The sequence below is a fragment of the Oncorhynchus mykiss genome, chromosome 27, assembly GCF_013265735.2.
Source record: "Oncorhynchus mykiss isolate Arlee chromosome 27, USDA_OmykA_1.1, whole genome shotgun sequence".
NCBI lineage: Eukaryota > Metazoa > Chordata > Actinopteri > Salmoniformes > Salmonidae > Oncorhynchus > Oncorhynchus mykiss.
In genome coordinates, this window is record NC_048591.1 from 36,163,056 (window position 1) to 36,189,194 (window position 26,139).

The following is a 26,139-nucleotide window of genomic DNA, read 5'->3' on the forward strand; positions in this document are numbered from 1 at the left end:
AACGTGAGTGCTTACTTCTCTCCGGTGTACTTCTCTCCATTCCTTAAAAAGTTGCAGTAGACTACTCCAGTAAAGTGTGTAATCTGTGTTCGCTGTGATGCGTTGGGCTCATGTTTCAAACATTGGCGCTTGCTGGCTAGCAGCTGTATAATGATGAGCAGTCGAATGCATTACAGAACAATATCCACAGCTACGCTAAAATACATTTGCATAGAAAATGTCCCTCAATACAGAATAATTAGTACAATGGTGACCATGCCAGTGTCAAATTGAGAAGAGGAGGGGAGAGAGAATGAGCGGGAGAGGAGGAAGAGTGGGAGAGGTGGAAGAGCGGGAGAGGAGGAAGGATAATTAGCTGCTTTCATGGAAATAGTACAGATTCAGTCAAAACATGATCAGTGTATATTGTGTGTGTGTGTGTGTGTGTGTGTGTGTGTGTGTGTGTGTGTGTGTGTGTGTGTGTGTGTGTGTGTGTGTGTGTGTGTGTGTGTGTGTGTGTGTGTGCATGCGTGCGTGCGTGTGTGTGTGCGTGTGTGTGTGTCTCTTCTCATCAGTAACTGAGAGAATAGCTAACATCCATTAGGCTGTAACAGGACAGCACGCTGAGAAGCATCAGACAATCACTTCTCTACTAAGTTCCATTTATACAGTGACTGACTGACTGACTGACTGACACACATAATAATAACACAAAGTATTTAACAGTACTGCTGAAAAAACATGACCTCTTTGCAGTCAACAAAAGCTGGCTCCTCTAATGGAGAAATGTGAATTGCACAATTGAAAAACACCATTATATAAATGCCCCATATTTTTTTATTTGTGTCTGTGTGTGTGTGTGTGTTTGTGTCTGTGTGTGTGTGTGTGTTTGTGTCTGTGTGTGTGTGTGTTTGTGTGTGTGAGTGTGTGTGTGCATTTGTGAGTGCGTGTGTGTTTCCAGGATGTGTGAATGAGTCTGTGTTAACCTGTGTGAGGGCGTCTGATCCAGCTAAGCCAGGCTGAAGAGATTCATTTGGAGGAGACTTCCAAGAACAAAGAGGCCAATCCATACACCTTATATGGTGTGTGTGTGTGTGTGTGTGTGTGTGTGTGTGTGTGTGTGTGTGTGTGTGTGTGTGTGTGTGTGTGTGTGTGTGTGTGTGTGTGTCTTACCTGTGAGGTGGAAGGTGGGCCAGGAGCCCAGATCACAGGCTCGGCAGGTGTACTCATCAAACACAAACTCATTCTCCTTACAGGGAGTGCAGGTCCAGCAGCAGCTCACCTCTCCTTTACGGATCACCTGGAGGACACACACACCAGAAAAACACCCTCATCAGCTCAGAAAAAAAACACAAATCAGAATGCTGCAAAAATACTATATTGGAGAGAATTCACCAATCAGATTGAAATATCAATAGAGATAATCTTGAAGGGTCAACCTTTCACCCCCTTCCTCCCTCCCTCCACCCGAGCATACAGGGATGTGTGTGGTTGTGTGTGGTTGTGTGTGTGTGTGTGTGTGTGTGTGTGTGTGTGTGTGTGTGTGTGTGTGTGTGTGTGTGTGTGTCACCTTTATCTGTCCCTTGTCACAGGGTTCGCTGCAGACTGATTTGATGATGGTGTCCTTGCTGGCCCAGATTTCATCATCATCGATCTTCAGCCCACTGTTGTCCCAGCTCCCTACGTTAATATAGTCATAGTAGTCCTGTCCCATCTTCTTAAAGTTCATGATCTCATATCTGACAAACACACACACACACACACACACACACACACACACACACACACAGGAGTCAGTACCTCTGAATCTATTGATACATACATACTAAATAAATGTAAATGGGATGAGATCATCACAGCCAAGCGACTCACTGCTCTTCTTATTTATGAAGTCCTATTTAGACACACACACACACACACATACGCACACACACACATACACACACACACACACACACACACAAACACACACACACACACACACACACACACGTACCGGCCAGGCGAGTCTCCGTTCTCGTCAAACAGGATGCCCTCTCCAGACACGCCTGTGAAGTTGGTCTTCATCAGGAAGTCCAGCAGTGTGGCACCATCTATAGGTCGCATGGCATCACACAGCCCCTAGACAACCATCATCATCATCATCATCACCATCATCATCAACACCATCACCATCATCATCATCATCAACATCATCACCATCATCAGAATCATCATCACCATCATCACCATCACCATCACCATCATCATCATCATCATCACCATCACCATCATCCCCATCATCATCAGAATCATCAACATCATCACCATCATCATCTCCACCATCATCATCATCAGAATCATCAACATCATCATCATCACCATCTCCACCATCATCATCATCATCATCATCATCATCATCTCTACCATCATCATCATCTCCACCATCATCATCATCAACATCATCATTATCATCACCATCATCTCCACCATCATCATCGTCGTCATCTCAATAACAATATGAACAATCCCAACTATAATCAACGATAATAGTGACGGTAGATTGTTGTTAGTACAGCCAAGTCCAGTAGCACCAACCTGGTACCCTGGGCAGAGTGAGCGCTGCATGTTATGGAGCCCATAGGCCATGGAGTAGATGGCATTGATCACAAAGCCCATCTTAGTGTCCTGGGCATACTGCTGTCGCAATGACTCCCGCTCTGGGAGAGAACCAGAGAGGAGAAAGACAGAAAAAGAGAGGATGGGAAGATGGATGAAGGGGAGAGATGGAGACAGATGGAGAGGGATAAGGATGGAGGGAGGGAGGGAGGGGATAAGGAGGGAGGAGATGGGAGGGAGGAAGGGGGATAAGGAGGGAGGAAGGGGAGATGGAGGGAGAGGGATAAGGAGGGAGGGAGAGGGATAAGGATGGAGGGAGGGAGGGGGGAGGGGGATAAGGTTGGGGGAGGGGTGGAGGGAGGGGGATAAGGATGGAGGGAGGGAGAGGGATAAGGATGGAGGGAGGGAGGGGGGAGGGGGATAAGGTTGGGGGAGGGGTGGAGGGAGGGGGATAAGGATGGAGGGAGGTAGGGGGGAGGGGGATAAGGATGGAGGGAGGGAGGGGGATAAGGATGGAGGGAGGTAGGGGGGAGGGGGATAAGGATGGAGGGAGGGAGGGGGATAAGGATGGAGGGAGGTAGGGGGGAGGGGGATAATGATGGAGGGAGGGAGGGGGATAAGGATGGAGGGAGGTAGGGGGGAGGGGGATAAGGATGGAGGGAGGTAGGTAGGGGGGAGGGGGATAAGGATGGAGGGAGGTAGGGGGAGGGGGATAAGGATGAAGGGAGGGAGGGGGGAGGGGGATAAGGATGGAGTGAGGTAGGGGGGAGGGGGATAAGGATGGAGGGAGGGAGGGAGGGGATGTAGGGAGGGAGAAAAAAAGAGACCAATTAGAACAACCTGTATCTAACAACCAGTTTTGCCTTCATGAAACTCAACCTGCTTTATGAACTTCAAACACCCTCTCTTCCCTCTCTTCCCTCTGTACTCGTCTCCTCCCACACCTCTCCTCTCTAGCCGTGGTTACACCTTGCATTAACATGTGGTTGTTGTCACCCGATCGAGATGACCTGAGATTTGTCTCGAATAATCATCCGCACAGTTTTTGTGTTTTGGGAACATATCTTTTGTGATGTCCCCACAATGTTCCCACCAGACTGTTCCCACAACATAATGAAACATTCTGGGAACCTTTTAAAGTACAGACAAAACATAAAAATATATCTTAATTCAACTGGCCGGTGGGATTTTTTTGTTGAGATGTTGGGACGTTGGCCAAATGTATATGCTTTCGTTGTCCGGATTTTGTTACACTTCAAGGATATCCATATAAGATGCATCATCGACTACTTCCGGAGGTGTCAGGTCCAGGTATAAACAGGGCTTCTGTCTCATCTTGTTCAGTTCATTTTCATTAGAATACATGAGTCCTTTTGAAGAAATCAAACACACCGGCAGTTTTGCATATGAATGGTGAGAAAGACAGATGGGGAGAGAGAGAGAGAGGGGAGAGAGGAGAGAGAGGGGAGGGAGAGAGAGGGGAGGGAGAGAGAGGGGGGGGAAGAGAGAGAGGGGAGAGAGAGAGAGGGGAGAGAGAGAGGGGGGGAAGAGAGAGGGGAGAGAGGGGAGAGAGAGAGAGAGAGAGAGAGGGGAGAGAGAGAGGGGGGAAGAGAGAGGGGGGGGAAGAGAGAGGGGAGAGAGGGGAGAGAGAGAGGGGGGGAAGAGAGAGGGGAGAGAGGGGAGAGAGAGAGAGAGAGAGAGAGGGGAGAGAGAGAGGGGGGAAGAGAGAGGGGAGAGAGGGGAGAGAGAGAGAGAGAGGGGAGAGAGAGGGGAGAGAGGGGAGAGAGAGAGAGGAGAGAGAGAGAGGGGGAAGAGAGAGAGGGGGGAGAGCGAGAGAGAGGGGAGTGAGAGAGAGAGGAGAGAGAGATAGTGGAGAGAGAGAGAGAGGGGAGAGAGGGGGGAGAGAGAGAGAGGGGAGAGAGGGGAGAGAGAGAGAGAGAGAGAGAGGGGGGAGAGAGAGAGAGAGAGAGAGAGAGAGAGAGAGAGAGGAGAGAGAGAGGGAGAGACAGAGGGAAGAGAGAGAGGGGGAGAGAGATGGAGGGGAGAGAGAGAGAGAGAGAGAGGGGGGAGAGAGAGAGGGGGAAGAGAGAGGGGGGTGAAGAGAGATGAAGGGGAGAGAGAGAGAGACAGTGAGAGAGAGAGAGAGAGAGACAAAAAGAGAGAGAAGGAGAGATAGAGAGAGGGGGAGAGAGAGAGGGAGAGAGAAAGAGAGAGGGGAGAGAGAGAAGGAAGAGAGAAAAGAGAGAGAGAGAAAGAGAGAGAGGGGGAGAGAGAAAGAGAGAGACAAGAGAGAAAGGGGGGGGGGAGAGAGACACACACACACACACACACAGTGCCCTGCTGAATATGCATATTTTTGAATGAACAGAGGAGTGAATGTTGCGACAGGCTTAATGAAAGAGCCTCCTTGTCCAGATGTGTTGAATGGACTGGTCAGATCTGAGAGCTACTTCATACATCCTTTGACGTCATCATTGATGCCCACAAACACACCTGGTTTCCAGAACAGTGTGCATGCCTGCATGCGTGTGTATGCTTGTCTGCGTGTGTGCCTGCTTATACATAAATGTGTGTATACTCACTGCTGCAGGTGCGGTTGTACTTGAGGCTCTCCTGTGGGTGTCCCTTCAGCTTACAGTGGAAGCGATGTTGCCAGAACTCAGGAAACCAGGGGTTTCTCAGGTTGTTGTCCGGCCGCAGCTTCAGGTAGTACTCATCAAACCACTTCACATCAGCTGACTGCAGTTTGATGGTGATTCCCCCCGCCGCCTCGCGCACGTACCCATCTGTCACATCGTACCGGTCCGCCCAGCCATCACTGGGACAGTGGGACAGAAGGGACATAGAAGTTAGGAACCATGAATCAACGTTGAAGGGATTTAAAAGGAACGTTAGAAACATAGTGAAGTCACAGGAAAACAAGAAGGTTGGTCTTAGGTTCTGGAAGTGACGTGTCTGTTCTATACACAAGCCCCAAGGTGTCCACTGGTTGACGTGTCTGTTCTATACACAAGGCCCAAGGTGTCCACTGGTTGACGTGTCTGTTCTATATACAAGCCCCAAGGTGTCCACTGGTTGACGTGTCTGTTCTATATACAAGCCCCAAGGTGTCCACTGGTTGACGTGTCTGTTCTATACAGAAGGCCCAAGGTGTCCACTGGTTGACGTGTCTGTTCTATACACAAGGCCCAAGGTGTCCACTGGTTGATGTCTTTGGCACAAGGCCCAAGGTGTCCACTGGTTGACGTCGTTGGCACAAGGCCCAAGGTGTCCACTGGTTGACGTCGTTGGCACAAGCCCCAAGGTGTCCACTGGTTGACATCTTTGGCACAAGGCCCAAGGTGTCCACTGGTTGACGTCTTTGGCACAAGCCCCAAGGTGTCCACTGGTTGACGTCGTTGGCACAAGGCCCAAGGTGTCCACTGGTTGACGTCTTTGGCACAAGGCCCAAGGTGTCCACTGGTTAACGTCTTTGGCACAAGGCCCAAGGTGTCCACTGGTTGACGTCGTTGGCACAAGGCCCAAGGTGTCCACTGGTTGACGTCGTTGGCACAAGGCCCAAGGTGTCCACTGGTTGACGTCGTTGGCACAAGGCCCAAGGTGTCCACTGGCTGACGTCTTTGGCACAAGGCCCAAGGTGTCCACTGGTTGACGTCGTTGGCACAAGGCCCAAGGTGTCCACTGGTTGACGTCTTTGGAACAAGGCCCAAGGTGTCCACTGGTTGACGTCTTTGGCACAAGGCCCAAGGTGTCCACTGGTTGACGTCGTTGTCACAAGGCCCAAGGTGTCCACTGGTTGACGTCTTTGGCACAAGGCCCAAGGTGTCCACTGGTTGACGTCTTTGGCACAAGGCCCAAGGTGTCCACTGGTTGACGTCGTTGGCACAAGGCCCAAGGTGTCCACTGGTTGACGTCGTTGGCACAAGGCCCAAGGTGTCCACTGGTTGACGTCTTTGGCACAAGGCCCAAGGTGTCCACTGGTTGACGTCTTTGGCACAAGGCCCAAGGTGTCCACTGGTTGACGTCTTTGGCACAAGGCCCAAGGTGTCCACTGGTTGACGTCGTTGGCACAAGGCCCAAGGTGTCCACTGGTTGACGTCTTTGGCACAAGGCCCAAGGTGTCCACTGGTTGACGTCTTTGGCACAAGGCCCAAAGAAATTGGAGAGTGACAACTTTTTTTAGGGGTTTGCATTTCAAATCATTTGCTCTCCTTTTGTGTCAGGCAGAAACCCTGGTCCTGAACTGTAATTATGAGAAGCAGAAGAGGCGGTGGAGGAGGCAGGAGGGGTAACCAAGGGTAACTACACTATTCATCAGCAGAAACACTGTTTGTGTTTCTCCCTCACCTTCTCTGTAGCTCACACACACCAGTTCCGCCTCTCACACAGAAAGGAGGGAAAAAACACACAAATCCAATGCTATTACACATTCCCTATGTATGAAGCCTTCACAGTGGCGGCTCACAGTGTGTGTGTTTGTATGTGTGTATATGTGTGTATATGTGTGTGTGTGTGTGTGTGTGTGTGTGTGTGTGTGTGTGTGTGTGTGTGTGTGTGTGTGTGTGTGTGTGTCAGTGTGTGTGTGTGTGTGTGTGTGTGTGTGTGTGTCAGTGTGTGTGTGTGTGTGTGTGTGTGTGTGTGTCAGTGTGTGTGTGTGTGTGTGTGTGTGTGTGTGTGTGTGTGTGTGTGTGTGTGTGTGTGTGTGTGTGTGTGTGTGCGTGCGTGCGTGCATGTGCGTCTGTTCGTGTGCGTGTGTGTAGGCCAGCTGGAGAGCTTCTTATTGTGTTAAATTACATCTCACTGTAGAGAGGTGAGAAGGGATAACACACTCACGCCATAAATAATGAAAACATTTCTATCAGACTGACCAAACTCTGCTACTCTCACCTCAAGGACACACACAGAGAATAGAGACATGGAGAGAGATGGAGAGAGAGACAGAGAGAAAAAGAGAGGTGTTATTTTAAATTATGAGTGAAATTCCATTTTCATCTAATCTGGCAAAACACACACAAACATAATGCATATAAAACATAGAGATGCATACACACAGAGAGGGGGGGGGGGGGGGCAGGCAGACGGACGGAAGGAAGGAAGATATCAGATATCACAGGACCATTTGGAAGGCTAGTTGAAGTGAAGCATGTATCCATGATATCATGTATATCATGTATTAATGTATTTTTTTATTTTAATTCACCTTTATTTAACCAGGTAGGCAAGTTGAGAACACCTTTATTTAACCAGGTAGGCCAGTTGAGAACACCTTTATTTAACCAGGTAGGCCAGTTGAGAACACCTTTATTTAACCAGGTAGGCAAGTTGAGAACACCTTTATTTAACCAGGTAGGCCAGTTGAGAACACCTTTATTTAACCAGGTAGGCCAGTTGAGAACACCTTTATTTAACCAGGTAGGCAAGGTGAGAACAAGTTCTCATTTACAATTGCGACCTGGCCAAGATAAAGCAAAGCAGTTCGACACATACAACGACACAGAGTTACACATGGAGTAAAACAAACATACAGTCAATAATACAGTATAAACAAGTCTATATACCATGTGAGCAAATGAGGTGAGATAAGGGAGGTAAAGGCAAAAAGGCCATGGTGGCAAAGTAGATACAATATAGCAAGTAAAACACTGGAATGGTAGATTTGCAATGGGAGAATGTGCAAAGTAGAAATAAAAATAATGGGGGTGCAAAGGAGCAAAATAAATAAATAAATTAAATACAGTAGGGAAAGAGGTGGTTGTTTGGGCTAAATTATAGGTGGGCTATGTACAGGTACAGTAATCTGTGAGCTGCTCTGACAGTTGGTGCTTAAAGCTAGTGAGGGAGATAAGTGTTTCCAGTTTCAGAGATTTTTGTAGTTCGTTCCAGTCATTGGCAGCAGAGAACTGGAAGGAGAGGCGGCCAAAGAAAGAATTGGTTTTGGGGGTGACTAGAGAGATATACCTGCTGGAGCGTGTGCTACAGGTGGGAGATGCAATGGTGACCAGCGAGCTGAGATAAGGGGGGACTTTACCTAGCAGGGTCTTGTAGATGACATGGAGCCAGTGAGTTTGGCGACGAGTATGAAGCGAGGGCCAGCCAACGAGAGTGTACAGGTCGCAATGGTGGGTAGTATATGGGGCTTTGGTGACAAAACGGATTGCACTGTGATAGACTGCATCCAATTTGTTGAGTAGGGTATTGGAGGCTATTTTGTAAATGACATCGCCAAAGTCGAGGATTGGTAGGATGGTCAGTTTTACAAGGGTATGTTTGGCAGCATGAGTGAAGGATGCTTTGTTGCGAAATAGGAAGCCAATTCTAGATTTAACTTTGGATTGGAGATGTTTGATATGGGTCTGGAAGGAGAGTTTACAGTCTAACCAGACACCTAAGTATTTGTAGTTGTCCACGTATTCTAAGTCGGAGCCGTCCAGAGTAGTAATGTTGGACAGGCGGGTAGGTACAGGTAGCGATCGGTTGAAGAGCATGCATTTAGTTTTACTTGTATTTAAGAGCAATTGGAGGCCACGGAAGGAGAGTTGTATGGCATTGAAGCTTGCCTGGAGGGTTGTTAACACAGTATCCAAAGAAGGCAGAGAAGACAGCAGACCCTCCGATTTGACACACTGAACTCTATCAGAGAAGTAGTTGGTGAACCAGGCGAGGCAATCATTTGAGAAACCAAGGCTGTTGAGTCTGCCGATGAGGATGTGGTGATTGACAGAGTCGAAAGCCTTGGCCAGATCAATGAATACGGCTGCACAGTAATGTTTCTTATCGATGGCGGTTAAGATATCATTTAGGACCTTGAGTGTGGCTGAGGTGCACCCATGACCAGCTCTGAAACCAGATTGCATAGCAGAGAAGGTATGGTGAGATTCGAAATGGTCGGTAATCTGTTTGTTGACTTGGCTTTCAAAGACCTTAGAAAGGCATGGTAGGATAGATATAGGTCTGTAGCAGTTTGGGTCAAGAGTGTCACCCCCTTTGAAGAGGGGGATGACCGCAGCTGCTTTCCAATCTTTGGGAATCTCAGACGACACGAAAGAGAGGTTGAACAGGCTAGTAATAGGGGTGGCAACAATTTTGGCAGATAATTTTAGAAAGAAAGGGTCCAGATGTTCTAGCCCGGCTGATTTGTAGGGGTCCAGATTTTGCAGCTCATTCAGAACATCAGCTGAGCAGATTTGGGAGAAGGAGAAATGGGGAAGGCTTGGGCGAGTTGTTGTGGGCGGTGCAGTGCTGTTGACCGGGGTAGGAGTAGCCAGGTGGAAAGCATGGCCAGCTGTAGAAAAATGCTTATTGAAATTCTCAATTATGGTGGATTTATCAGTGGTGACAGTGTTTCCTATCTTCAGTGCAGTGGGCAGCTGGGAGGAGGGGTTATTATTCTCCATGGACTTTACAGTGTCCCAGAACTTTTTTGAGTTAGTGTTGCAGGAAGCAAATTTCTGCTTGAAAAAGCTAGCCTTGGCTTTTCTAACTGCCTGTGTATAATGGTTTCTAGCTTCCCTGAACAGCTACATATCACGGGGGCTGTTCGATGCTAATGCAGAACGCCATAGGATGTTTTTTTGTTGGTTAAGGGCAGTCAGGTCTGGGGAGAACCAAGGGCTATATCTATTCCTGGTTCTAAATTTCTTGAATGGGGCATGTTTATTTAAGATGGTTAGGAAGGCATTTTTAAAAAATATCCAGGCATCCTCTACTGACGGGATGAGATCAATATCCTTCCAGGATACCCCGGCCAGGTCGATTAGAAAGGCCTGCTCGCTGAAGTGTTTCAGGGAGCGTTTTACAGTGATGAGTGGAGGTCGTTTGACCGCTGACCCATTACGGATGCAGGCAATGAGGCAGTGATCGCTGAGATCTTGGTTGAAAACAGCAGAGGTGTATTTAGAGGGCAAGTTGGTTAGGATGATATCTATGAGGGTGCCCGTGTTTAAGGCTTTGGGGAGGTACCTGGTAGGTTCATTGATAATTTGTGTGAGGTTGAGGGCATCAAGTTTAGATTGTAGGATGGCTGGGGTGTTAAGCATGTTCCAATTTAGGTCGCCTAGCAGCACAAGCTCTGAAGATAGATGGGGGGCAATCAGTTCACATATGGTGTCCAGAGCACAGCTGGGGGCAAAGGGTGGTCTATAGCAGGCGGCAACGGTGAGAGACTTGTTTTTAGAGAGGTGGATTTTTAAAAGTAGAAGTTCAAATTGTTTGGGTACAGACCTGGATAGTAGGACAGAACTCTGCAGGCTATCTTTGCAGTAGATTGCAACACCGCCCCCTTTGGCAGTTCTATCTTGTCTGAAAATGTTGTAGTTTGGAATTAAAATGTCTGAATTTTTGGTGGTCTTCCTAAGCCAGGATTCAGACACAGCTAGAACATCCGGGTTGGCAGAGTGTGCTAAAGCAGTGAATAGAACAAACTTAGGGAGGCTTCTAATGTTAACATGCATGAAACCAAGGCTATTACGGTTACAGAAGTCGTCAAAAGAGAGCGCCTGGGGAATAGGAGTGGAGCTAGGCACTGCAGGGCCTGGATTCACCTCTACATCGCCAGATGAACAGAGTAGTAGTAGATGTATATCATGTATTAATGTATATCATGTATTCCTTTATTTTATGTATTCCTGTATATCATGTATATAATTTATATCATGTATATAATTTATTCATGCATTCCTGTATATCATGTACATCATGAATATTATTTAATCATGTATTCCTGTATATCATGTATATAATTTATATCATGTATTCCTGTATATCATGTATATAATTTATATCATGTATTCCTGTATATCATGTATATAATTTATATCATGTATTCCTTTATTTTATGTATTCCTGTATATCATGTATATAATTTATATAATGTATTCCTTTATTTTATGTATTCCTGTATATCATGTATATAATTTATATCATGTATATAATTTATTCATGCATTCCTGTATATCATGTACATCATGAATATTATTTAATCATGTATTCCTGTATATCATGTATATGATTTATTTATGTATATCATGTATTCATGTATATAATGTATGTCACGTATATCATGCATTCATGTATATAATGTATATCATTGAGATGGGCAAAAGAACACAGACACTGGACAGAGGAACTCTGCCTAGAAGGCCAGCATCCCGGAGTCGCCTCTTCACTGTTGACGTTGAGACTGGTGTTTTGTGGGTACTATTTAATGAAGCTGCCAGTTGAGGACTTGTGAGGCGTCTGTTTCTCAAACTAGACACTCTAATGTACTTTTCCTCTTGCTCAGTTGTGCACCGGGGCCTCCCACTCCTCGTTATATTTTGGTTAGAGACAGTTTGCACTGTTCCTTGAAGGGAGTAGTACACAACGTTGTATGAGATCTTCAGTTTCTTGGCAATTTTTCACATGGAATAGCCTTCCTTTCTCAGAACAAGAATAGACTGACGAGTTTCAGAAGAAAGTTATTTGTTTCTGGCCATTTTGAGCCTGTAATCGAACCCACAAATGCTGATGCTCCAGATACTCAACTAGTCTAAAGAAGGACAGTTTTATTGCTTCTTTTATCAGGACAACAGATTTCAGATGTGCTAACGTAATTGCAAAAGGGTTTTCTAATGATCAATTAGCCTTTTAAAATTATAAACTTGGATTAGCTAGCACAACGTGCCATTGGAACACGGGAATGATGGTTGCTGATAATGGGCCTCTGTTCGCCTATGTAGATATTCCATAAAAAATCTGCCACTTCCAGCTACGATAGTAATTTACAGCATTAACAATGTATACACTGTATTTCTGATCAATTTGATGTTATTTTAATGGACAAAAAATGTGCTTTTCTTTCAAAAACAAGGACATTTCTAAGTGACTTTTGAACAGTAGTATATGTTGAAGAGGTTGGGGCTTAAGCTGCATCCCTGTCTCACCCGACGGCCCTGTGGAAAGAAATGTGTGTTTTCTTTGCCAATTTTAACCGCACACTTGTTGTTTGTGTACATGGATTTTAGACTGTGTATGTTTTCCCTCTAACACAACAATTGGTGTAGCAGGCCATCATGCCAAATTGAGTCAAAAGCTGTTTTGAAATCAACAAAGCATGAGAAGACTGCCTTTGTTTTTGTTTGTTTGTTTGTCAATTAGGGTGTGCAGGGCGAATACGTGGTCTGTCGTACGGTAATGTCCCTCATTTGTGAGTGTGTATAGCAAAGCGTACAGCTTGTTAGAGAACATTCATGCACAGACACTACTACACTGCACAGAAAATAGGAGGCATCTTCCACACTACGTAATAGACTCACACACACACACACACACACACACACACACACACATACACATGGATGAACTGTAATTCTGTAATTTGAAAATAATGAACAAGATACATTTTTTTGATTGAAATGCTCCCCCTTTTCCTCTCTCTCTCTCTTTTCCTCTCTCTCTCTTGTTCTCTCTCTCTCTCTTTTCCTCTCTCTCTCTTGTTCTCTCTCTCTTTTCCTCTCTCTCTCTTGTTCTCTCTCTCTCTCTTGTTCTCTCGCTCTCTCTTTTGTTCTCTCTCTCTTTTCCTCTCTCTCTCTCCTTTGTTCTCTCTCTCTCTCTTGTTCTCTCTCTCTCTTTTGTTCTCTCTCTCTCTCTTTTGTTCTCTCTCTCTCTTTTGTTCTCTCTCTCTCTTTTTCTCTCTCTGTCTCTCTCTCTCTCTCTCTCTCTTTCTCCTCACTCGGTCATGCCATCCTGGCTCTCCAAGCCCCCAGAGAACAAAAACTCATTTTCTCAAACTGCTGCACTCCAAACTACTCTAAACTACAGCCTGATTGGAGACAGGAGGTGTATGCATCTCTCTCTATTTTTCTCTATCTCTCTCTCATCCGTCACCCCATCTGTCTCCCTCTGTAGCTTCTCTCTCACTCTCCCACCCTCAATCTCTTTCTTTCACTCTCCCACCCTACTTCTTTTGACTAATTTATATATTTATTCCTCTCTCTCCCCTCTCTCTCTCCCCATCTGTCTCCCACTGTAGCTTCTCTCTCACCCACCCAGCTTCTCTCTCACCCACCTCCATCTTGCTCCTTCTGTCTTTCTCTCTCTCTCTTTCCCCCTCTACCCCTCCCTTGCTCCCTCCAGCTCAGATCCTAAGTCATGGTTCTGGCATTTGTCCCTGAGAGATGCATGTCTCTCTGTTAGGCCCTGCATGTAGCAGCAGCCTACAGACACAGGCTATTCATGCATGTAATTACTTCATCAATATCCTCATCAATCACTCAGCAGCCAATCAATTAGACACTGGATCACAATAAAATAGCTACATGATGGTCCTAACGAGAAATGTTGAAAAGGTTTAAATTCTTACTCTCTCTCTTTCTCTCTCAGTGCATGCTGGGAGTGTTTTTAGTTGAGAGACTGTGTGGAGGGCTCTGTCCTTACATATTTTATTTTCTTACATTCTTTTCTTGGCTTTTCTTAAAATTGTTATTTTCTATGGTGGAGGGTTAACACAATGTTAGTTTAGCATAGCCACTGTTTTTTTTCAACGTTAGAAAGAGGACAGAGATTTAGTTTCCTAGTTTTGAACGGTGTGGTGTGTGCAATGGCTTTGCAGTCTAGTGCGGAGGAGACGCTGTCATTACGACATTGATTCAGGTGTGTTCCTGAGATTGAAAATAAGGTGGAGGTTCTGCTCGCGGTCGGTGAACAGAGAGGCTGAATTTATACATTCCGCATCCAGAATGAGCAAAGCTGTGGTTGTGTTCATGAAAAGAGTAAATTTGGTTGGTAGGCTGATTGCTTGTGGAATATTTGCAAGAGATGTATTGCTGGCAGCAGAGGCTGGGCCTAGTCATGCTATAGATGGTGGTGTAGATGAGGCTGGGTCTCGTCATGTTATGGATGGTGGTGTAGCTGAGACTGGGTTTAGTCATGTCATGGATGGTGGTGTATATGAGGCTGGGTCTAGTCAGGTTATGCTAGTGGATGAGGAGAGTATAGTGGGGAAGGGCAAGCGACCAGGGTCGATGGAGGAGGGTGTCATGCGGAAGAGGAAAGAGGGGGAGAAGAAAGGAGGTGGGAGGGGAGAGGCTGGTGTGGTTAAAGGGACTAAGGAACCTTTGCCTGGTGCTGGGAGGGAGGCCCCAACTAGATAGAACGGGCAGGTGGTCAGGATGTAAGATGGAGATGAGGAGGAGGAAGGTGAGTCTGAGGAAGAGATCGATGAGGAGGCTTTCTTTTCAGACTCCCCCTCAATGGATCCAGAGCTAACAGCCAGGCAGGCAGGCAGGCATGCAGGCAGGCAGGCAGGCAGGCAGGCAGGCAGGCAGGCAGGCAGGCAGGCAGGCAGGCAGAGGGGTCAAAGTACACGGTGAGGGAACTGTGAAGGGTTCTGAATGAGACTAAGGGAAAAAGGTTCATCTTTAAGCTTTTTTTTTGCAATCTGGGAAAGTTTGTAAGATCAGTACAACACGCTATTAAAAATGAGGGGCATGGTGTCCTCTGACCCAGGAAATGTTTTAGGTTGAGGAAGTGGGCCACAGCCGTGTGTAAGGGTCTACCTTCAGATGCTGTTTAGATGAATAGTTGTTTTCTGGCACTGGGCAATGCAGACTTCCAGGTTAATTTAGCTGAATTACGTCGGGACCTGGGCAGTTTTTTCCAGGTTAAAGCAAAGGGAGCACTTGTAAGAGCCAGGTTCTCCATGCTCAAGGAGATAGATGCTCCCAGCTCCTTCTTCTTTGGTTTGGAAAGACAGAGTGGTGAAGCCAAGGGTATGCATTGTCTGCGGCTGTCTGATGGGCGGGTGACCTCTGTGGTGGGGGAGATGTGGCTGTCTGATGGGAGGGTGACCTCTGTGGTGGGAGAGATGAGGCTGTCTGATGGGAGGGTGACCTCTGTGGTGGGGGAGATGTGGCTGTCTGATGGGCGGGTGACCTCTGTGGTGGGGGAGATGTGGCTGTCTGATGGGCGGGTGACCTCTGAGGTGGGGGAGATGTGGCTGTCTGATGGGCGGGTGACCTCTGTGGTGGGGGAGATGTGGGAGCGGACTGTGGTGTTTTATACTGAGTTGTGTAGGGCAGAACTGTGTGATCCTATGTGTGCTCAGGTTTTGTTTGCATAACTCCCTAAGCTCTCTCTGGCACAGAGGGATGAAATTCACATTTCTCTGTTGTCCCATGAACTGGCAGAGGCCGTAACCCAGATGTTCCCCGGCTGTGGACCGGGGGTTGATGGACTCCCAGTGGAGTTTTATAAAAAATCTGGGGAATAATTGGACTGGACCTCTTTTGTGTGTTGCGTGAATGCGTTGCGGTAGGAGAGTTGCCGATGAGCTGCCGTCGGGCGGCTCTGACTCTCCTGCCCAAAAAAGGGGACTTGTGTGAACTTAAGAACTGGAGGCCTGTGGCATTACTCTGTACAGACTACAAGATATTTGCCAAGTTCCTCACTAACAGACTGAAGTCCCATCTGGACTCTATAGTACACAAGGACCAGACATATTGGGGCGGCAGGGTAGCCTAGTGGTTAGAGTAACCGAAAGGTTGCAAGTTCCAATCCCCACGTTGACAAGGTACAAATCTGTCGTTCTGCCCCTGAACAGGCAGTTAACCCACTGTTCCTAGGCCAGTTAACCCACTGTTCCTAGGCCAGTTAACCCACTGTTCCTAGGCCAGTTAACCCACTGTTCCTAGGCCAGTTAACCCACTGTTCCTAGGCCAGTTAACCCACTGTTCCTAGGTCAGTTAACCCACTGTTCCTAGACCAGTTAACCCACTGTTCCTAGGCCAGTTAACCCACTGTTCCTAGGCCAGTTAACCCACTGTTCCTAGACCAGTTAACCCACTGTTCCTAGGCCAGTTAACCCACTGTTCCTAGGCCAGTTAACCCACTGTTCCTAGACCAGTTAACCCACTGTTCCTAGGCCAGTTAACCCACTGTTCCTAGGCCAGTTAACCCACTGTTCCTAGACCAGTTAACCCACTGTTCCTAGACCAGTTAACCCACTGTTCCTAGGCCAGTTAACCCACTGTTCCTAGACCAGTTAACCCACTGTTCCTAGGCCAGTTAACCCACTGTTCCTAGGCCAGTTAACCCACTGTTCCTAGACCAGTTAACCCACTGTTCCTAGACCAGTTAACCCACTGTTCCTAGGCCAGTTAACCCACTGTTCCTAGGCCAGTTAACCCACTGTTGCTAGACCAGTTAACCCACTGTTCCTAGGCCAGTTAACCCACTGTTCCTAGACCAGTTAACCCACTGTTCCTAGACCAGTTAACCCACTGTTCCTAGACCAGTTAACCCACTGTTCCTAGACCAGTTAACCCACTGTTCCTAGACCAGTTAACCCACTGTTCGTAGGCCATCATTGAAAATAAGAATTTGTTCCTAACTGACTTGCCTGGTTAAATAAAACATATTGTGTACCGGGACACTCAATCACAGACAACTTGTTCTTAATCAGGGACATGTTGGACTTGTCGAGAGTTTCTAATGTGAACTTTGGACTGGTCTCTCTAGACCAAGAGAAGGCTTTTGATAGAGTGGACCATGAGGATCTGTTTAATGTCATGTTTGTTTGTTTTTTTTTACTTTGGGGGTGTACATGGGCTCAGAGAGGTGCATCAGGAAGAACTGGGAGGGGCTGTCACAGGTAGGGGTGTCAAGACTGGCCAGGTGGAGGTGGCTCCTGTCCCAAGTGTCATATAGAGGGAGGGTGCTGATAATCAACCTTGCAACATCCTCCCTGTGGCATAAACTGGCTGTCCTCAACCCCCCCGACCAGTCTGCTCGCAGACCTGCAACGCAAGCTGGTGAATTTGTTTCTGGTCATTCCATCACTGGCTGAGGGCGGCAGTGTTGTACATGTCCATCCACAAAGGAGGACAGGGCCTGGTGGAACTGGAGAGCAGGGTGGCTGATTTCCGACTGAACGTGACGCAAAGACTGTTGTACCATACTGATGTCTGCTGGAGGGAACCAGCATGCGCGCTGCTGAGGAGAGCTGGCGGTTAGGGTTGGACCGGCAGCTGTTCCTCATGAAGCTGGAGAGGCTGAGTACAGTAAATCTCTCAGACTTTTACTCTGCAGTGCTGAGGGCCTGGCAGCTGCTAAGGCCCCCACAAGAAGGGGTGTGGAGTCTGGGCTGTGGGTGAGGGAGGAGCCTATCTTTCACAATTCAGCCATCCTTTTAAGATCGGCCCTGCAGTAGCGACTGATGGCAGCGGGTTTACTAAGGCTAGGTGACCTGCACTGGCTACTAATAGCTGGTTGGCACACGTCGACCCGGGAGTCAGACAGGTGTGTCCTTTCTGTGTCATGAGTGAAGGTTTTAATGAAATGAATGACAAAACGTCAAAAGTCTCTCTCTCTCTCTCTCTCACTTTCTCTCTCTCTCTCTCTCCTTCTGTGTTAGAGCATTGAGCCAGTGACCAAAAGGTTGCTGGGTTGAATACCGGATCCGACAAGGTGAACAATCTGTCGCTGTGCCCTTGATCAAGGCACTTAACCCTAATTTCTCTTCGTGGCGATGTACAATGGCGACCCTGGCCGTTACTCCACTCCCTCAAATCTTTGAAATTGTTGTATGTTGCGTTTCTGTTTTTGTTGCCTATACTATGACCCCATCACTGAAAGATAAGACTCTCTGGAACACGCCCGTCATCTGTTTTACGAGCCCACAAGCCGAGCAGGACTCATTACAACAGAGTGGACAAGACCAGGCACTAAATCAGACTGGGACAAAAAGAACATTAAAAAATGATTGCCTGATGATCTTCTGAACTTCCCAATACTTTTCTGATTCGGATTTCAGTCACTTCAAACCATACTTCCTTCCAATTGATATACTTTCAAAAGTACTGTCAAACTGATTTGTAATAGACTGTCATCTGATTTGTAATAGACTGTCATCTGATTTGTAATAGACTGTCATCTGATTTGTAATAGACTGTCATCTGATTTGTAATAGACTGTCATCTGATTTGTAATAGACTGTCATCTGATTTGTAATAGACTGTCATCTGATTTGTAATAGACTGTCATCTGATTTGTAATAGACTGTCATCTGATTTGTAATAGACTGTCATATGATTTGTAATAGACTGTCATCTGATTTGTAATAGACTGTCATCTGATTTGTAATAGACTGTCATCTGATTTGTAATAGACTGTCAAACTGATTTGTAATAGACTGTCAAACTGATTTGTAATAGACTGTCATCTGATTTGTAATAGACTGTCATCTGATTTGTAATAGACTGTCATCTGATTTGTAATAGACTGTCATCTGATTTGTAATAGACTGTCATCTGATTTGTAATAGACTGTCATCTGATTTGTAATAGACTGTCATCTGATTTGTAATAGACTGTCATCTGATTTGTAATAGACTGTCATCTGATTTGTAATAGACTGTCATCTGATTTGTAATAGACTGTCATCTGATTTGTAATAGACTGTCATCTGATTTGTAATAGACTGTCATCTGATTTGTAATAGACTGTCATCTGATTTGTAATAGACTGTCAAACTGATTTATAATAGACTGTCATCTGATTTGTAATAGACTGTCATCTGATTTGTAATAGACTGTCATCTGATTTGTAATAGACTGTCAAACTGATTTATAATAGACTGTCATCTGATTTGTAATAGACTGTCATCTGATTTGTAATAGACTGTCATCTGATTTAAAATAGACTGTCATCTGATTTGTAATAGACTGTCATCTGATTTAAAATAGACTGTCATCTGATTTGTAATAGACTGTCATCTGATTTGTAATAGACTGTCAAACTGATTTGTAATAGACTGTCAAACTGATTTAAAATAGACTGTCATCTGATTTGTAATAGACTGTCATCTGATTTGTAATAGACTGTCATATGATTTGTAATAGACTGTCATCTGATTTGTAATAGACTGTCATCTGATTTGTAATAGACTGTCATCTGATTTAAAATAGACTGTCATCTGATTTGTAATAGACTGTCATCTGATTTGTAATAGACTGTCAAACTGATTTGTAATAGACTGTCAAACTGATTTAAAATAGACTGTCATCTGATTTGTAATAGACTGTCATCTGATTTGTAATAGACTGTGAAACTGATTTGTAATAGACTGTCAAACTGATTTGTAATAGACTGTCATCTGATTTATAATAGACTGTCATCTGATTTATAATAGACTGTCATCTGATTTATAATAGACTGTCATCTGATTTGTAATAGACTGTCATCTGATTTGTAATAGACTGTCAAACTGATTTGTAATAGACTGTCAAACTGATTTGTAATAGACTGTCATCTGATTTGTAATAGACTGTCATCTGATTTGTGATAGACTGTCAAACTGATTTATAATAGACTGTCATCTGATTTATAATAGACTGTCAAACTGATTTGTAATAGACTGTCAAACTGATTTGTAATAGACTGTCATCTGATTTATAATAGACTGTCATCTGATTTATAATAGACTGTCATCTGATTTATAATAGACTGTCATCTGATTTGTAATAGACTGTCATCTGATTTGTAATAGACTGTCAAACTGATTTGTAATAGACTGTCATCTGATTTGTAATAGACTGTCAAACTGATTTATAATAGACTGTCATCTGATTTATAATAGACTGTCAAACTGATTTGTAATAGACTGTCAAACTGATTTGTAATAGACTGTCATCTGATTTATAATAGACTGTCATCTGATTTATAATAGACTGTCATCTGATTTATAATAGACTGTCATCTGATTTGTAATAGACTGTCATCTGATTTGTAATAGACTGTCAAACTGATTTGTAATAGACTGTCAAACTGATTTGTAATAGACTGTCATCTGATTTGTAATAGACTGTCATCTGATTTGTGATAGACTGTCAAACTGATTTATAATAGACTGTCATCTGATTTGTAATAGACTGTCATCTGATTTGTAATAGACTGTCATCTGATTTGTAATAGACTGTCATCTGATTTGTGATAGACTGTCAAACTGATTTATAATAGACTGTCATCTGATTTGTAATAGACTGTCATCTGATTTGTAATAGACTGTCAAACTGATTTATAATAGACTGTCATCTGATTTGTAATAGACTGTCATCTGATTTGTAATAGACTGTCAAACTGATTTATAATAGACTGTCAAACTGATTTGTAATAGACTGTCATCTGATTTGTAATAGACTGTCATCTGATTTGCAATAGACTGTCATCTGATTTGTAATAGACTGTCATCTGATTTGTAATAGACTGTCATCTGATTTGTAATAGACTGTCATCTGATTTGTAATAGACTGTTATCTGATTTGTAATAGACTGTCATCTGATTTGTAATAGACTGTCAAACTGATTTAAAATAGACTGTCATCTGATTTGTAATAGACTGTCATCTGATTTGTAATAGACTGTCATCTGATTTGTAATAGACTGTCATCTGATTTGTAATAGACTGTCATCTGATTTGTAATAGACTGTCAAACTGATTTATAATAGACTGTCAAACTGATTTGTAATAGACTGTCATCTGATTTGTAATAGACTGTCATCTGATTTGTAATAGACTGTCATCTGATTTGTAATAGACTGTCATCTGATTTGTAATAGATTGTCAAACTGATTTGTAATAGACTGTCATCTGATTTGTAATAGACTGTCATCTGATTTGTAATAGACTGTCATCTGATTTGTAATAGACTGTCAAACTGATTTATAATAGACTGTCAAACTGATTTGTAATAGACTGTCATCTGATTTGTAATAGACTATCATCTGATTTGTAATAGACTGTCATCTGATTTGTAATAGACTGTCATCTGATTTGTAATAGACTGTCATCTGATTTGTAATAGACTGTCATCTGATTTGTAATAGACTGTCATCTGATTTGTAATAGACTGTCATCTGATTTGTAATAGACTGTCATCTGATTTGTAATAGACTGTCATCTGATTTGTAATAGACTGTCAAACTGATTTGTAATAGACTGTCATCTGATTTGTAATAGACTGTCATCTGATTTGTAATAGACTGTCATCTGATTTGTAATAGACTGTCAAACTGATTTGTAATAGACTGTCATCTGATTTGTAATAGACTGTCATCTGATTTGTAATAGACTGTCATCTGATTTGTAATAGACTGTCATATGATTTGTAATAGACTGTCAAACTGATTTGTAATAGACTGTCATCTGATTTGTAATAGACTGTCATCTGATTTGTAATAGACTGTCATCTGATTTGTAATAGACTGTCATCTGATTTGTAATAGACTGTCATCGCCTTTTTACGTGGTGGGGTCGCGACCCCTACCTTCTTACATGTAAAATAATCAGAAAATAGAATGACAAAGCTATAAAACATTATCCTAAATATAAACAATCAACTTAGTGAATATACCTGGTTTCAGCATGAAATATCTTTTGGTAGCCATTGTAAAAAAAGTAAATAGTTGGAAGAATTGCTGAATTAATTTCAAATAATGCTATTGTTGATTAGATGCTTTTCTCAGTACTAGGCTATTTTCTATTGAACAATATGGTTTGTTTACTAGAAACTCATGGACAATATGGACACAAATACAATAAATTAATACTATATATGAATACATTTAATAATTTTAAAGTTATTTAAGTATAAATTACCATAGCTACGATAGATTGCTATAGATTGTCTGGTAAATATTAAAATTACTGAAGATATTCTGGTAACTTTGGTAAATTACCGACAGGTAGCTTTGCAACCCTTATCATACAGTGGCTTGCGAAAGTATTCACCCAAGTTGGCATTTTTCTTACTTTGGATTTTTGGGGGGTTTGTATCATTTGATTTACACAACATGCCTACCACTTTGAAGATACAAAATATTTTTACTGTGAAACAAACAAAAAATAAGACAAACTAACAGAAAACTTGAGCGTGCATAACTATTCACCCCCCCCCCCCCCTCCCGCCTCAAGAATTTCAATGTATGTTAAATACTGACCAGTTTCCCAGTTCCTGCTGATGAAAAACATCCCCACAGAATGATGCTGCCACCACCATGCTTCCCTGTGGGGATGGTGTTCTCGGAGTGATGAGAGGTGTTGGGGTTGCACCAGACAAAGCGTTTTTCTTGATGGCCAAAAAGCTCAATTTTAGTCTCATCTGACTCATCTGACTAAAATCTCATCCATATGTTTGGGGAGTCTCCCACATGGCTTTTGGCGAATACACTAAACATGTTTGCTCATTTTTTTATTTATGCAATGGCTTTTTTCTGGCCACTCTTCCATAAAGCTCTGTGGAGCTCTGTGGGTTATCAGGGTTATCTTTGGTCTCTTTGTTGCCTCTCTGGCCTCCTTTTCTGGTGGGTGAGTTTTGGTGGGCAGCCCTCTCTTGGCAGGTTTGTTGTGGTGCCATATTCTTTCAATGTTTTAATAATGGATTTAATGGTGCTCTGTGCGATGTTCAACATTTCAGATATTTTTTTATAACCCAACCCTGATCTGTACTTCTCCACAACTTTGTCCCTGACCTGTTTGGAGAGCTACTTGGTCTTCATAGTGTCGCTTGCTTGGTGGTGCCCCTTGCTGAGTGGTGTTGCAGACTCTGGGGCCTTTCAGAACAGGTGTATATATACACTGAGATCATGTGACAGATCATGTGACACTTAGATTGCACACAGGTGGACTTTATTTAACTAACTATGTGACTTCTGAAGGTAATTGGTTGCACCAGATCTTATTTAGGGGCTTCATAGTAAGGGGGGTGAATACATATGCAGGCACCACTTTTCAGTTCTACATTTTTTTTTTTAATATTTTGAAACAAGTTATTTTTTAAATTTCACTTCACCAATTTTGACTATTTTCTATATGTCCATTACATGAAATCCAAATCAGGTTGTAATGCAAAAAAATTTGAAAAATGACAAGGGGGATGAATACTTTCGCAAGGCACTGTAACTGTCCAGCACACACACACACACACACATTAAATGACTCACTGTGTGCAGACAGGGGTTGTGTGTGTGTGTGTGTGTGTGTGTGTGTGTGTGTGTGTGTGTGTGTGTGTGTGTGTGTGTGTGTGTGTGTGTGTGTGTGTGTGTGTGTGTAGATGTCTAACAGGGCTAGCTGATTTGAATTCAGAGCTCTGGCTCTGTCCTTACCCTTTCTCTCTCTCTACCTCTCCATCGCACCCCTCTCAGGCTCTCTCTATCTCTCCATTGCCCCCCTCTCAGGCTCTCTCTCTCTATCTCTTCATTGCACCCCTCTCAGGCACTCTCTCTATCTCTCCATCGCACCCCTCTCAGGCTCTCTCTCTCTCTCTCCATCGCACTCCTCTCAGGCTCTCTCTCTCTCTCGCTCTCTCCATCGCACCCCTCTCAGGCTCTCTCTCTCTCTATCTCTCCATTGCCCCCCTCTCAGGCTCTCTCTCTATCTCTTCATTGCCCCCCTCTCAGGCTCACTCTCTCTCTCTCTCTCTTCATTGCCCCCCTCTCTGGCTCTCTCTCTCTCTCTCCATTGCCCCCTCTCAGGCTCTCTCTCTCTCTATCTCTCCATCGCACCCCTCTCAGGCTCTCTCTCTCTCTCTCCATCGCACTCCTCTCAGGCTCTCTCTCTCTCTCGCTCTCTCCATCGCACCCCTCTCAGGCTCTCTCTCTCTCTATCTCTCCATTGCCCCCCTCTCAGGCTCTCTCTATCTCTCCATTGCCCCCCTCTCAGGCTCTCTCTCTATCTCTTCATTGCCCCCCTCTCAGGCTCACTCTCTCTCTCTCTCTCTTCATTGCCCCCCTCTCTGGCTCTCTCTCTCTCTCTCCATTGCCCCCTCTCAGGCTCTCTCTCTCTCTCTCTCTCTCTTCATTGCCCCCTCTCAGGCTCTATCTCTCTCTCTTCATTGCCCCCCTCTCAGGCTCTCTCTCTCTCTCCATTTCCCCCCTCTCAGGCTCTCTCTCTATCTCTTCATTGCCCCCCTCTCAGGCTCTCTCTCTCTCCATTGCCCCCCTCTCGGGCTCTCTCTCTCTCTCTCCATTGCCCCCCTCTCAGGCTCTCTCTCTCTCTCTCTCTCTCCATCGCACCCCTCTCTCTCTCTCTCCATCGCACCCCTCTCTGGCTCTCTCTCTTTCTCTATCTCTCCATCGCCCCCTTTCAGGATCTCTCTCTCTCTCTCTCTTAGGTAGAGGTTGTTGGATGAAGGTTAGGAGGAGTTATTGGAGTGTAGGGAGGCTATGCTTGTGTGTGTGTGTGTGTGTGTGTGTGTGTGTGTGTGTGTGTGTGTGTGTGTGTGTGTGTGTGTGTGTGTGTGTGTGTGTGTGTGTGTGTGCGTGCGTGCGTGTCCTCGGTGTGTCTCTTCATAAACAACAACTGGTGCGCTGCATTCCAGTGTGAAGGAAATCTCAAGCTTTATCTCACTTGATAGAGAATATCTCATGGTAAGTTGCAGACCAAGAGAGTTCTTATCCGTAATCATCACAAACTGTATGGGGCCATAAACAAACAAGAAACCGCTCACCCAGAGTCAGCGTTTTTGTTGAGTGGGGAGTTTAAGATGGGAAGATTTAAAACCATTCTACCTCACTTTTACCAACACATCCCCTGAGCCAGAGGCGCTAAAATGCTAGACCACTTTTATTCATACCTACAGAAACATATGTAAGGCTCTTCCTTCACCTCCCTTCATCTGTCCATGACTCTATTTTCCTGATTCCTGTTTATAAACAAAACACATATGCATACCGACAACACAAACACACACATGCATACACACACACACACACACACACACACACACACACACACACACACACACACTTTTACACTCATAATATGCTGTTGCTGCTCTGTTCTTTATGTTATTCTTATTATTATCTATCCTGATGTCTAGTCACTTTATCCTGCCTTCAGGTACATATCTACCTCAAATACCTTATTATTATCTATCCTGATGTCTAGTCACTTTATCCTGCCTTCAGGTACATATCTACCTCAAATACCTTATTATTATCTATCCTGATGTCTAGTCACTTTATCCTGCCTTCAGGTACATATCTACCTCAAATACCTTATTATTATCTATCCTGATGCCTAGTCACTTTATCCTGCCTTCAGGTACATATCTACCTCAAATACCTCGTACCTCTGAACATTGATCTGGTACTTCCTGTTCATAGCTCCACATTGATCTGGTACTGGTACTCCCTGTATATAGCTCCATTATTGTGTATTTTATGTTATTCATACAATTTGATTTGCTATGTGTGTATCTCTCCGTGTAATTACCTGAGCTATCACACCACTTTGCACGCCTGATGGGGCACTAGCTCTATGTATCAGGGAACACAGGAATGAAGATAGAGAGACAGAGAAAAAATAAGTGAGAGTCAACATCGAAGCTGAGAGTGAGAGAGTAGACCGGAGAAGGAAGGAATGGTAACCAGAAGTCATTCATGCTAGGATTATGTGACAATTATGTGAATTATGAGACAACTTTCCCTAATAAAATCTAAAGAGCCAATGATAGGCTACTAATGAATACAATATCCCAGTTATACACCATTGAAAACCCTTTTCAGTTCACCCATTTCTTTTTATATTCAT

General features: G+C 44.4%; 1 protein-coding gene across 2 annotated transcripts in view; it reads right to left on the reverse strand.

Moving 5' to 3' along the window:
* The window catches only part of LOC110507213 (metabotropic glutamate receptor 5-like), a 131,624-nt gene that overhangs the window by 30,319 nt on the left and 75,166 nt on the right, over window positions 1–26,139 (reverse strand). For both annotated transcript variants that reach the window (XM_036965426.1, XM_036965427.1), the window contains exons 7-11: window positions 5,160–5,395; window positions 2,557–2,678; window positions 1,976–2,100; window positions 1,550–1,718; window positions 1,153–1,279 (exon numbers count right to left, since the gene is read on the reverse strand). In XM_036965426.1, coding sequence (XP_036821321.1) covers window positions 1,153–1,279; window positions 1,550–1,718; window positions 1,976–2,100; window positions 2,557–2,678; window positions 5,160–5,395 — 779 coding nt within the window. The remainder of the gene's footprint in view (window positions 1–1,152; window positions 1,280–1,549; window positions 1,719–1,975; window positions 2,101–2,556; window positions 2,679–5,159; window positions 5,396–26,139) is intronic.